This window comes from Saccopteryx bilineata, chromosome 1 (assembly GCF_036850765.1).
Source record: "Saccopteryx bilineata isolate mSacBil1 chromosome 1, mSacBil1_pri_phased_curated, whole genome shotgun sequence".
Taxonomy (NCBI): Eukaryota; Metazoa; Chordata; class Mammalia; order Chiroptera; family Emballonuridae; genus Saccopteryx; species Saccopteryx bilineata.
This window is the reverse complement of record NC_089490.1, coordinates 79,636,778-79,649,192: the sequence shown is the minus strand read 5'-3', so window position 1 is coordinate 79,649,192 and position 12,415 is coordinate 79,636,778. Positions and strand designations below refer to the sequence as shown.

Below are 12,415 nucleotides of genomic sequence, written 5' to 3'. Positions count from 1 at the left end.
ATGGCAGCTATTCTGCAGAGTCTGGAGTCCTGGCCCAGAGCCAATCCAGGTAGGAGTCAAGAGGGCAGCTGGGCCGCAAGCAGTACCAGGCGCTGGGGAGGAGCTTAAGGGAAACTAACTGGAGGACCAGGCGATGGGCTGGAGGTCCATGCGTGCGGCCGGCAGGAAGCCATCACTTTACCGTCTACCTGCACAGCGCCGGGTCTCAGCGCCTGGGACGGTCCAACGGAGAGGGGCAGGGTCGACCGGGAGGGGCGGGGCCGGCCGGGCGGCCTCCAGACCCTGGGCAGGGGTTGCCGGAGGGCACTGCGCGTCCCTCTCCCACTCCCATCCCCGCTCCCCGAGGCCGCCCGCTCGGCCCAACGGGACAATGACCCAGCGTTGTGGGGTAGCCGCGCCAGCTCGGGCCTTGGGGGAAGGGGTAGAAGGGCCACTCTGCTGGCAGCGGGCCGAGGGCTCCAGCCCGCTGGGTCCTCAGGCCCAAGGTCCTTAGGAGGCGGAGTCTCGGCGCCTGTTCCCGCGCAGCCCTCCGCGCCGGGAGAGGGCCGTTCCAGCCCCCTTGGGCGTGATGCACAGCCGATTTCTCTGCTCTTCGCATCCCACTCAGCGTTATCCGTTTTCGTTCTGTACCACTGGACGCAAAGCCACCTTGTGGACGCCGAGCGAACATCATCCCCATATTATAGACTGGCAGCTGTCATCAGAGATTTTTTTCTTTTAATTTTTATTTATTGATTTCAGCGAGAGAGGAAGGAGGGAAAGACAGGAACATCAAGCTGTTCCTGTATCTGCCCTGACCAGGAATCAAACTGGCAACTTCTGCGCTTCAGGGCAAAGCTCTAACCAACCAAGCCATCCGGCCAGTGCCCGTTATAGAATTTAAGAGCGCTTCGCAAAGCCTCCCCGCTGCGGTGGTAGGCCTGGAACTCGAACTCGCGGCCCCGTAGTCCTAGGGCCGGAGTCTCTGGGGCCAGGGCGGTGCTTTTTGGCGCTCGGCTCTCTGGAAATTGTAGTCCGCAGGCGTTGGCGTGTGGTCTCCTGGAAAGTGTAGTCCGCGGGTGCGCCGCCGGGCCGCGTAGGCGGCGCACGGAACTGCGCTTCCCGGCATGCCTCGCGCTCCGGGCCCGGCCCCCTGCGGGTCTGGCCTCATCGCCCCGTCCCGCGGCCCCGGTCCGCCCCGTCCGGTGGGCCGACGAGCCGCATGGAGGCCGGCTGAGGATCGCTGCCCGCCTCGGTATGCCGCGCGGCGCGGGCCTGGGGCAGGAGCGGCGCGTGCGCCCGGGTCGCGGTCCGGCCCGGCCCTCCAGCCCCAGCGCGGGCCTCGGGCCGGAAGGGCGCGCGGGCGGGGGCGGGGGCCGGCGGCGGGGGTCTTGAGGGCCCGAGCGGCGCATCCGGGAGGGGCGGGTCCCCGGGCGGCGGGAACGGTGTCTCGCGGGGACGTGGCCGCTCGGTCTCCGTCTCGCTCGCGGGCGGAGGGAAGCAGGGCTGCCATATGGCGGAGGAGCCCGAGGACCCGATGACAGTCTGGGTTACCCCGTTTCTAGGAAGCAGGCTTGTCGAGAGGTAACATGTGCCACAAAGTTTGCGACTGCGTCTTTGCAGAAACCACCCCGTCACAAATGCTGGGAACTCGCGGGGAAGTCCTCTGCTCACTTTGGCGTCAAGACAGGCTCTTTAGGTACTGGGTGGGTTCCAGATGGGATCCTCCTGGGGACTTAGGCCCCAGGCTCAGTGCGCTCCAGTGCGCTCTGCCCTCTGGGTTCTCCGTGGCTTTTGCTACTGATGCCCCCCTTGCGATGTGACAGAGAGGGAGCTCTGACCCTGGTCACCGTCAGCATTGCAGATGGCCGCAGTTCTGTGTCTGATTCTTCTGGGCAAAACTGCCAGGAGAGGGCCCAGCAGAGTGGACAAGCAGGCTCTCGCATAGTGCCCTGCAGTTGTGGTTGGTGTGGGCACCACCATTGGGCACGTTCCAAGGAGGTTGGCCAGGTGTGCTGGACAAGGAGCCATTCAGGCCTCTAGCTTAGACTAGAGTTGGCCGTGTCCACCATGATCCCAAACTTTGCCCCACCTCCCAGAAGTAGGTCTTGCCAGACCCAGGGGGTCTCCTGTGGCCAGCGGTGCCCAGATTTCAGAAGTGTGGGCATAAGGGAGGACAGGACACCCTGCTACCTCCTAGCCAGTCTTTTCTTTCTTCTGGTCTGTCCAGTTTGGGACCCATGGCTTTCTGAGTAGGCCTAGTGAGTTGTTTGGGAGACGGGGATTTTCTGGAATCTCTATTTAGCACTGGTCAACCTTTGGCCAGCACTGGGAAGTTAGGCTGGCATCTGGGAGGCAGTTTCTGGATTCCCAGTTTTTAGAGAGGTGAAGGGAAGAAGATGAGTGTTTCAGTTGGCATAAGGCCATAACAGAATACCCTGGTCAGGGCAGTTTAAACAAACTTTTCTCACAGTTCTGGAGGCTGGAAGTCCAAGATTGAGGTGCCGGCTGCTTTGGTTACTAGTGAGAACCCTCTTTCTGGCTGCAGATGGCTGCCTGCCTTTTATCTGTGTCCTCACATGGTCAACTCTCTGGCGTCTCTTCTCATGAGCACCAATCCCATTTATGGGCCCCAACTCCTAACACCATGACATTGGGGGTTAGGATTTCGGTACGTGAATTTGAGGAGACAGCATTCAGTCCATAGCAGTGAAACGTAGGAGGGGGGACAGCTGTCTGGGTTGGACAGGTGGGAACCTGTGGCCTGCCACTCACACTGTGAACTATCTGGTGCCCTCAGGTTTTGTCCTGTAACAGAATAACTTCATCCCACACAAGACAACTTAATGTATGACTGATTTGTGTCGCAGTGCTCCACACCCCAGGTGGATCCCTAAGGCAAATGGCACTCTTCTGCCTTTTAAGCCAGCTCCTTCCAAGGCATCCTTGACAAGAGAGGTCCTCTTGGACTGTCGGGAATTTCCTCAGATTTGAAGTTTGTTTTCCCAGAAGCATGTGGGTGAAGCTGCTGTCATCTGTGTGGAGGGTTGTAATTTCTAAAGCAGATGATGGTGCCATTGCTCTGCAGAGGAGCAGAGGCTTGAAGGGCTCCTGTGTCAGTGCTCTTTCTGTGCCTGCAGGGTTTGCCCCAGCAAGGAAAGCCCACAGAGGCCCAGAGTTCATGGGCCAAAGCGACATCTGAGTGTGGCATGCATTTTGCAGCCTGGAGAGGTCCTACTGTGTGTGGACAGGGAAGAGAGCCGAGTGGCTGCTCTAACTGCTTTGGCCCTGGAGGCAGGAGCTGAGAGTCTTAGCAGGGACAGGCGTCTTGCCTGAGGCCACACAGCATTATGAGCCTGGTTTGAGATCTGGCCAACCCAATGGCTGTTGTCTGCACCACAGTTGCTGGCAGGTGGCAAACCACCTGATCTATTTGCTAGATGGACAGGCTTCAGGCTTCGGGTGGCCTTGATCAGGAGGCACCCTTCTAACAGTTGTGCTGAGCAGGTGCTCTGTGGACAGGGGAGTGAGGACTGGGATCTGACAGAAGCGTCCTCCTGCTGTGTGCTGGGCTCTGCAGGCTGCCTGGAGCTGTGTGGGCTAATGGGGGCTGGGCTCTGGAGCCTGGATTAGGGAAGGGGCACATTTATGCCCCCTTGAGGGTATCAGCTAGGGTCTGCTGGTCACTGCAGCGTGCAGTCATGTGAGAAGCTGCTGGCACCTGTCAGTCCAGTGATTTCAGTGCAGGAAACCAGGAAGGACACAGATGCCCCATCGGCAGCTACAGTATGGGAAAGTGGAGGCTGGGCCCTGCAGCCTAGGAGGCTAGGCCCTTTACTCCCTGCAGGCAGCTGGGAGAGGCTGGGGCCCAGCCATAAACATTTGAAAATGCATAATGGTGAGCAAGAAGGGAGGATGGGTTAAGAACCCACCTAAGTCACATACTGGGTGGATATCGCCAGGGCCCTGTCAAGGTTGAGGGAACCAGGCAGTATTGGAAGGTAGTAGTACATGGATGTGCTAATGTCAGAGAGAGATGCTTTTCAGGATCAGGGACTCAGTGCTGAAGGGAACTTGGTGGCCTTCCTGCCTGACCCTGCCTCTTGGGAGCGGCTGCAGGGAGCTGGAGGGAACCTGGGTCCTGGTACTGCAGTTGGGTGGGCTTGCCTGCCTGGCCCCTGTGGGCATCGGCTTCAAAGGGTAGATCTGGCCAGGCTGAGTACAGAGAATATGAGCACAGAGAATGGCCAAGCCCTGTGACCACTAAACACTTGGGTAGGCAGGCTGAGGCAACATGGTAGCCTCATGTTCGATGGTTGTCAGCACAGTGTGCTTTCTAAGTTGTTTTAGACCTTTGGCAACCTTCTGCTGCTCAGAAGAATGGTTTGCTTCCCTGTGTAAAGTAGGCTAAGGATGATTCTGTCCAGCTCTGCCTTCTGGGCCCAGGAGCCCGAGAGGTAGAAGCCCCCAGCTCTGACTTCTGGGCCCCCTCCAGCTCAGGCACAGCTTCCTGTTTCTGTTCCGGTTGGTGACTTGCATCAGGGGAGAGCTTTGCTCTGTGAAGCTGGAAGGAGGCACTGGGAGGGGTGAGGCCCAGGTGAGCCACTGCCCTTGACCAGGTGCCAGGGGTGCTGCTGCTACTTCCTGGGCGGGGGACATTCGGCAGGAGGCCAGTCCAGGCTCAGGCTCTTGGCTGGGTTCCCCTTCCTGTTCCACCAGATCTGACTGCCACCTCCTCGCTGGCTGCCCCACTGCCCAGAGCCCAGGGCTCCCTTAGGCCCTAAGCCTGTTCCTTTTCCTGACCCTTCTTTGGGATGGGCCACCTCCTTCTTGGTCAGCTCAGGCCCAACTGAGTCTCCCTGGGCAGCAGACAAGGCAGTTACACCAGGAGGCAGCCCTGCCCCTGCTCTGCACCAACTGCCCCAGACGCTTCCTCCCAGCTGTAGGCGAGAAAATAGATGCTCAGAGAGGCTTTGAGCCGCCAGGTTGGCAGCAGGGTTGTGGACAGAGCCGGACATGGTATCATGCTTGTTCTGTTGTTTTCTCCTTTTTGTCATGAAAGTTTTGAAAAGTATAGCAATAGTGGACCCTGGGCACATACTGCAGCCCCTGTTGGCAGTCCTACGTGCCTCCCAGCTGCTGAAGCACCTCCCAGAGGTCATGTCAGCCCATTTGTAAGGTCACTTCTGACTAATTGGGAAACAAATCACGATACTACACACGACTACAACCAAACGAGAATAGTCCCTGCTTGTTTGGTTTCTGTGGGGGCTCATGGTTCTATTCAGCATTCTTACCCACCCTTCCTATGGCTGTGTGCCGGCCGCCTGTCCTGGGGCAGCAGGACCCTGGCTCTGTCAGGTAATGGTAGGGCTCTCAGCGGCTTTGGGGAGGTACAATGATGTGATGACCATGTGTCCAAATGCTGTCCACTGCTCCTTCGCCCCTCACACCAGGGTCCATGTAGAAAGGTCTGGTGCCCAGAATACCACATCCCCACACATACCCCGGCCCCGCATTCCCGGCCCAGGAGCTCTGGTGGCCTCGACGACCTGTGGCCTCTGCCTGTTTTCTTTGTCCTGCCCCAACCTGCATCTTCCGAGGGCCTGGCTACTTTCCAAGGGGCAGCATGGCAGGCTGGCACACACCTAGGCCTTGTCGTGGTTTCTAGGCTTCTCCACATTCGTGTCTCTTCCCATAAGCCAGAAAGTAAGCCTGAACTCCTAATGATGTGGTCACCCCATGCACCTCCCGAGTGTGGTGACATCTGTGTGTACATGCTGATGAGGTTGCATCATGTCACCCGCACTGACTCAGAGTGGACAGCAGCCACGGCTCTGTGTCTACAGACACCTGAGACAGCCCTTAGGGGTCCAGCACTAACAAGATGTGCAGTCTCACTTGTTCCACTTACTTTTCTCCTTTTAGGTAGTTCTGTAAATTGTGTTTTGTGCCAAAGTCAGGAAGGAGCCTGGTCTGCCCAGCCGCCCTCTTCCTCTGTTGGGTAAAGAGGGGGTAGGGATGGTGAGTCCCAATCTTGGACAACCCAGGCTCACTGGCCAGAGCCCCAAGCTATAGGGCTGACCTGTCACTCATGGCAGAGCCTTATACCTGCCGTGCCTGGCCCTGGGGACCCTGGTGGCTAGTGATGTTGGGGCAGGGAGGCTTCAGTCCCACCCAGGGACCATTAAAGATGACTAACCATGCCCTGGCTGAGTATGCTCAGTTGGTTAGAGCATTATTTCAATATGCCAAGAGTGCAGGTTTGGGCCCTGGCCGGTTGGCTCAGCGGTAGAGCGTCGGCCTGGCGTGCGGGGGACCCGGGTTCGATTCCCGGCCAGGGCACATAGGAGAGGCGCCCATTTGCTTCTCCACCCCCCCCCTCCTTCCTCTCTGTCTCTCTCTTCCCCACCCGCAGCCAAGGCTCCATTGGAGCAAAGATGGCCCAGGCGCTGGGGATGGCTCCTTGGCCTCTGCCCCAGGCGCTAGAGTGGCTCTGGTCGCGACAGAGCGACGCCCCGGAGGGGCAAAGCATCGCCCCCTGGTGGGCAGAACATCGCCCCTGGTGGGCGTGACGGGTGGATCCCGGTCGGGCGCATACGGGAGTCTGTCTGACTGTCTCTCCCCGTTTCCAGCTTCAGAAAAAAAAAATACAAAAAAAAAAAAGAGTGGAGTGCAGGTTTGATCCCTAGTCAGGGCACACACAAGAATCAACCAATGAATACATAAATAAGTAGAACAACAAGTCAATACTTCTCTCTCCCCTCCCTTCCTTTCTCCCTAAAATAATCAATAAGTAAATAAAAGTTTTTTTAAAAAGATGACAAACTGAGACCAGTCCCCTGACAAAGCCCCTGCAGCACTGAGCACTGGGCACAGCCTGGGGCTCGAGGTAAGGACGTGTACCTGTGTCTCCTCAGGCTTCACTTATTGGTGCCCGAGCCTCCGTTCAGCCATGGAGGAGGAAGAGGAGCAGCCACCTCGGGAGGTGAGAGGCCTGGCTGGAGTAGGGAGCAATGGCAGGTGCACAGGGACCTGCTTCCTAAACACCTCGGGTTCAGGGCCAGGCCAGCTTCTCAGTGGAGTGTGTAGCCCCAGAAGTTGCCCCCCTCAGTGTGGCCTAGGGTCTCTCTGGCTGTTGCTGTGTATAGAAGGGTTTCACATGGTGTCCCTGGGTGAGCTGCCTACAGGTGGTTGTCACATAGGTGCTTCTAGTCCTGGGGGGCAAGTGGCCCACAGGCCCGAGAGTTCACAGGCAGCACACGAATGGGGTGGGCCTGTTGGGCCAAGTGGATGTCCAGAGTTCAGGCAGCGCCCAGGGAGGTGGGTACCCTGACTCAAACATGCCCCTTCTCTCTGCAGGCAGGGCCCGTTGTGACCTCAGGAGCTTCAGAGGTGGTGTCCAGGGTGCCTTCTGGAGAACCCCAGAACCTGTGTTCGTGTCCCCAAGAACACTCTGTGCTGGGCAGCATGGGTGGGCTCTCCTGAGTTTGTGGTGATGGGCCCTGGCCACCCTGGGGCGTTGGGAGGGCTCGTGCACACACATGGGGCAAGAGAGCTGCAGGTGGAGAGGTGGAGAGGTGGAGAGCCAGGAGCTTCAGAGCTGTCCTAGGCGCTCCCCTGAGGGAGGGGGCTGGTCAGCCACACAGTGTGGTGAGCGAGGACTGGTGGCTTTGAGTGAGAGCCGCAGTGCATTGAGGCCCGGAGGGACCTACTGTGGATGGTGCCCCCATATGTCGGGGTTCCACAGGGCAGCGTGGCCCCAGCTGGCACCCTTGCAGCCCTGAGGACCTGGTGGCTTTGCATCCCCAAGCTGGGCTTTGTGTCCTTGCAGCCGATGTGGATGCTTTCAACCTGCTTCTGGAGATGAAACTGAAGAGGCGGCGAGAACGGCCCAACCTGCCGCGCACTGTGACTGAGCTGGTGGCTGAGGACGGGAGCAGGGTGTATGTAGTGGGCACAGCCCACTTCAGTGACGACAGCAAGAAGGATGTTGTGAAGGTGACAGCTGTCACGCTTATTATGAGCCCAGGGCCATGGCCTCCCAACACTGGTACTGCTTAGGTTTCTACCACCATGTTCCCTGCCCAGCCTCCCTGTGCACTCTCTTCCAGACAGGCAAGCCTATTCTGGAACTTTCTCTTTAGTTGCTTAAAAAACTCAGTTATCGCCACAGTTGCCAAGTCATGCTGGGGTTGCCCTAAAGGGCTCTGCCCACAGGGTCAGGGTCGTGGGGAATAGGCCCCATGTGACAGCCTGTCGTTGCAGACGATCCGGGCAGTGCAGCCAGACGTGGTGGTGGTAGAGCTGTGCCAGTACCGTGTGTCCATGCTGAAGATGGATGAGCGCACACTGCTGCGGGAGGCCAAGGAGATCAGCCTGGAGAAGCTGCAGCAGGCCGTGCGGCAGGTGCGTACAGCCAGCGGCCACCTCCCGGTCAGCTGCACTGCTGACCCCGGGGATGGGTCGTGCTCCCTGCTCTGTCCTCCTGTGAGCCTGAGGCCCCCTGGTCACGAGACTAGGGTGGGCTTAGCCTTCTGGTCAGTGCAGGTGCCCAGATCACCCTGGGGCTCTGTCTGTGGAGGACCCTTTGCCCTGGCCTGAGGGAGAGAGGAGACTTTCACTAGGTTTCACATAGAGGAGAAAGAAATGGGTGACTCACAGGCCTGGGCTTGCTGAGCAGGTCACAGGAGGTGGGGGTGGGCTCAGTGCCATCTGGCCCAACTGCCAGCCCAAAGCAGTACCCCCAGTGCATCTCCCACACGTAGGTCCTAGGCACAGGGCCTGAGTCCACTATACCAGTAGTGGGGAGAGGAATCCAGTATGGGCTGGAGGGGATAGGGGCATCCAGGGCAGAAGCCAGTCAGGCAGTTCACAGTATAGCCCTGAAATGGACTTGCCCTGTGAGGGTTTTCCAAATGGCCCAGAGGGGCTTTGGGGTACCTACTATCGGTGTGGGCACCCCTGCTCGGGCCCTTCCTCACAGCTGGCTGACTTGGCCTTCTCGCTGCAGAACGGGGTCATGTCTGGACTGATGCAGATGCTGCTTTTGAAGGTATCAGCCCACATCACTGAGCAGCTAGGCATGGCCCCTGGCGGCGAGTTCCGGGAAGCCTTCAAGGAGGTGGGTCTGGGCTTGGCCACTGAGGGTATCTTATGACTCAAGGACCACCCTGGGGCCTGCAGCTTTCCCAACCAATTTGTCTCTGCCCTAGGCCAGCAAGGTACCCTTCTGCAAGTTCCACCTGGGTGACCGGCCCATCCCCGTCACCTTCAAGAGAGCCATCGCAGCACTCTCCTTCTGGCAGAAGGTCAAGCTGGCCTGGGGCCTGTGTTTTCTATCAGACCCTATCAGGTAGGGTTCCCTCAGTCTCTTGGCTTGCAATCCCAGCCAGCCCAGAAATAGTGACCAGTGGCCAGGGGGTGACCTGCAAAATGACGGTGGAGTTTGCAGATTACTCGCTCCCATACAGCCAAACACCACCATGTAGCTCACCTTCTTGTCCTTGGGCTGAGCCTCAAACAGGCCCTTCCAGTCCCTCCTTCCACTGTGATCCCAAAGGGTGCCGTGGTCCCTGCCCTGGGTAAATGGCACCAGCCTCCTGCAGGCTGCCCTATCCACAAGGGGCTGGCAGCATGCCCTTCTGCCCCTAGCAAGGATGATGTGGAGCGGTGCAAGCAGAAGGACCTGCTGGAGCAAATGATGGCAGAGATGATTGGCGAGTTCCCCGATTTGCACCGCACCATCGTCTCAGAGCGCGACATCTACCTGACCTACATGCTGAGGCAGGCCGCCCGGCGCCTCGAACTGCCACGCTCCTCTGACGGTGACAGCCGGCCTGGCGGGGGCTCCCTGGGAACCTGTCACTGACAAGTGGGTGCTGACGGGTTGCTCCCCCCACAGCTGAGCCCAGGAAGTGCATCCCCTCTGTGGTGGTGGGTGTTGTGGGCATGGGCCACGTCCCCGGCATCGAGAAGAACTGGACCACTGACCTGAACATCCAGGAGATCATGACGTGAGTGCTGCCTACTTCCTCTCACCCTCCCTAAACACCAAACTAGGCCTTGCGAATGGGGCGGTGGTTCACAGCAGTGCTTGGGCTGGGACACACATACCCCAAGCCAGGCCCAGCCAGCCCTTCCTCCTGCAGTGTGCCCCCACCGTCCATCTCCGGGAGAGTGTCCCGGCTGGCTGTGAAGGTCGCCTTCTTGGGCCTGCTGGGCTATGGTCTGTACTGGATGGGGCGCCGCACCGCCAGCCTGGTCCTGTCGCTGCCTGCAACACAGTACTGCCTGCAGAAGGCTTCCTCAGCTCGACCGAACAACTAGGCGAGACCAAGGGGCCAACACATCTGAGAGGCCACATGTGGCTGCTCCCTCTTACCAGCTGAGGGGCACAGGGCCAGCCCCCTGAGGAGCTCCTGGGCATATACGGATCCCCTCATGGGGATCCAGGCCCAGCTTCGCCTGCCCTCCCCTGACCCACCCAAATAAAGAATTATTTAACTGCTCTGAGCTCAGGCTTCCCAGCCCCCTTCCCCAGAGCCAATCAGTGTTCATGGGATAAGGACAAGGGTGGGGCGGAGGAGGTGCACACTGCCACCTTGGCCCCCAGTGGGCCACTGCAGGCAAGCCCCTCCCTCACTGTGCCTTCAAGGGGGTGCCAGCGCAGGAGCAGTCAGGTGGGTTCTGCCTTCTGCAGGTTTGGGAGGGGGAGGAGTGGCCACAGCCCTGGCTTGGCTCCTGGGACCATTTCCCTAGGAGAGCGACTTGGCCGAGTTTGGTGGCCCCAGACATGTGCCAGCACCGCTCTGCTTGCAGAGATTGTGTGTTTTAGGCTTTTTAAAATTTCTGAAATTTTTTACTCAGGTAATTTTAACTTAAACTGAAGCAAATGTCAGGAAATACTAGCCTTAAATCTGGTTGGGATAGAGAAGATCTTTTTCTTGGGGTCTCAATCCTGAGAGGGTGAGTGTGCAGGCAGGTTCAGCCTCGGCAAAGGAAGCCAGGACACGGCCCCTGTAGCTGCCGCCCCGCCATTGCCTTCAGTCTACGGTGCCAGGAGTGTGAGCTTGCCCAGGCCGTGGGGGTTGAACTGCTTCCTGTGCATCTGGTGAGGGGACCCATGGGTCTCCCAACCCTCCGTGGACATTGGCATGTGTTCACCAGGGCCCACCAGTTTACATGTGTGCCAGCAGGCGCCCACCACCCTCCTGTGTGCCCACCTTGGGATGGTCCAGATGGAGGCTCAAGGTTGGGTGGCCCCACACAGCACTTCCACCTCGGTTGTTATTCATGTGTGTAGTTGATTGATCCTGGTCGTCTGTTTACGATGCGGCATCCGTGCAGCCTATCTGGGCCGTATTTGATTGTGTTGACTCAGTGTCTAACCAAATCAGGTGAAACCCACAGCCACAAGCTGGGCCTGGGAGCCTTGGGCTGGACCATGTCCTTCCTGTCATTCACACGCTGTGTACATGTTCCTTAGAAACTGAAATAAAAGCTAATTTTTGAAGCTATTGTTTTGTGAAATGTGTGAAAATGGCACTCAAGTGACCAGGGAGGTGTACTCCCCTCAGCCACAGTGGGGAGAGGTATCAGGGACCTGGGCTGGGTGGCGGGATGCTGGTAGCACTACCTCGGGCCCTGGAGGACTTATTATCACCACTTAGAGGATACAGCTGCCAGGTCCCTGGCACCAGACCATCCCAAGCTGGACCCCAGACCAGCGAGGGCACCAGTCGAGGGAAGTGTACTCAAAGGACACTCACCCAGTCCATACCTTTGAGCTCCCCCACCCTGCTCAGCATCCCCTATCCTGGTACATGGGAGGGGAACAGAAGGTTCACAGTGGCCTATAGCTCAGATCTTCCTAGAAAGACCACAGCAGCCTAACCTGTGGTCAGGTGGAGAAAGCGTCGACCTGGAATGCAGAGGTTGCTGGTTTGAAGCCCTGGGCTTGCCAGGTCAAGGCACATAGGAGAAGCAACTATGAATTGACGGTTCCTGCTCCTCCCCTTTACCCTGCCTTTCTCTCTCTAAAATCTAAAAAAATAATAAGAAAAACCACTGCATTGGGCTGTCCATGGGCAGGCATGGAGGGAGCTGGGGCACAGAGCTTGACTGGTGGGTTGTGAGGTGGCCTCTTCCCCCACCATGATGTCTGTCCCCCAGGAAGCATGGCTACCCATGTTCTCTCTGGCATGCATACAAATGGTGGCTAGACTGTGATTCAGAGTCAAGACTAGGGCAGAAAGAGGCCTCTGGACTTTGAGAGATGCAGGCAGGAGTACAGACAGGGTTTTGGAGATGTGGGAGGTAGGAAGGCAGTGCTTGCCTGTGGGTACGGGTGTTGCCAGGTGCCTCAGGTCCCTTTCCCTGAGCCTGCAGTTTTGATCCCCACCAGGAACACAGGTAAGGAAGGTGGAGTGGGGAC

The 12,415-nt window shown here is 58.3% G+C and overlaps 1 protein-coding gene across 2 annotated transcripts; it reads left to right on the top strand.

The window, feature by feature from the left end:
* The first annotated feature begins 1,082 nt into the window (after window positions 1-1,082).
* On the top strand, window positions 1,083-11,498 carry TRABD (TraB domain containing). Of its 2 annotated transcripts, none has more exons than XM_066254854.1 (10): window positions 1,083-1,234; window positions 6,900-6,967; window positions 7,342-7,414; window positions 7,814-7,980; window positions 8,248-8,388; window positions 8,993-9,103; window positions 9,195-9,334; window positions 9,634-9,806; window positions 9,884-9,995; window positions 10,131-11,498. In XM_066254854.1, the coding sequence occupies exons 2-10, from the start codon at window positions 6,935-6,937 to the stop codon at window positions 10,306-10,308; spliced, it is 1,128 nt and encodes a 375-aa protein (XP_066110951.1). In that variant the 5' UTR covers window positions 1,083-1,234; window positions 6,900-6,934; the 3' UTR covers window positions 10,309-11,498. The 2 variants fall into 2 exon arrangements, with proteins under 2 accessions (XP_066110951.1, XP_066110950.1); XM_066254853.1 differs by having other exon boundaries at window positions 7,342-7,453.
* The last annotated feature ends 917 nt before the right edge of the window (window positions 11,499-12,415 follow it).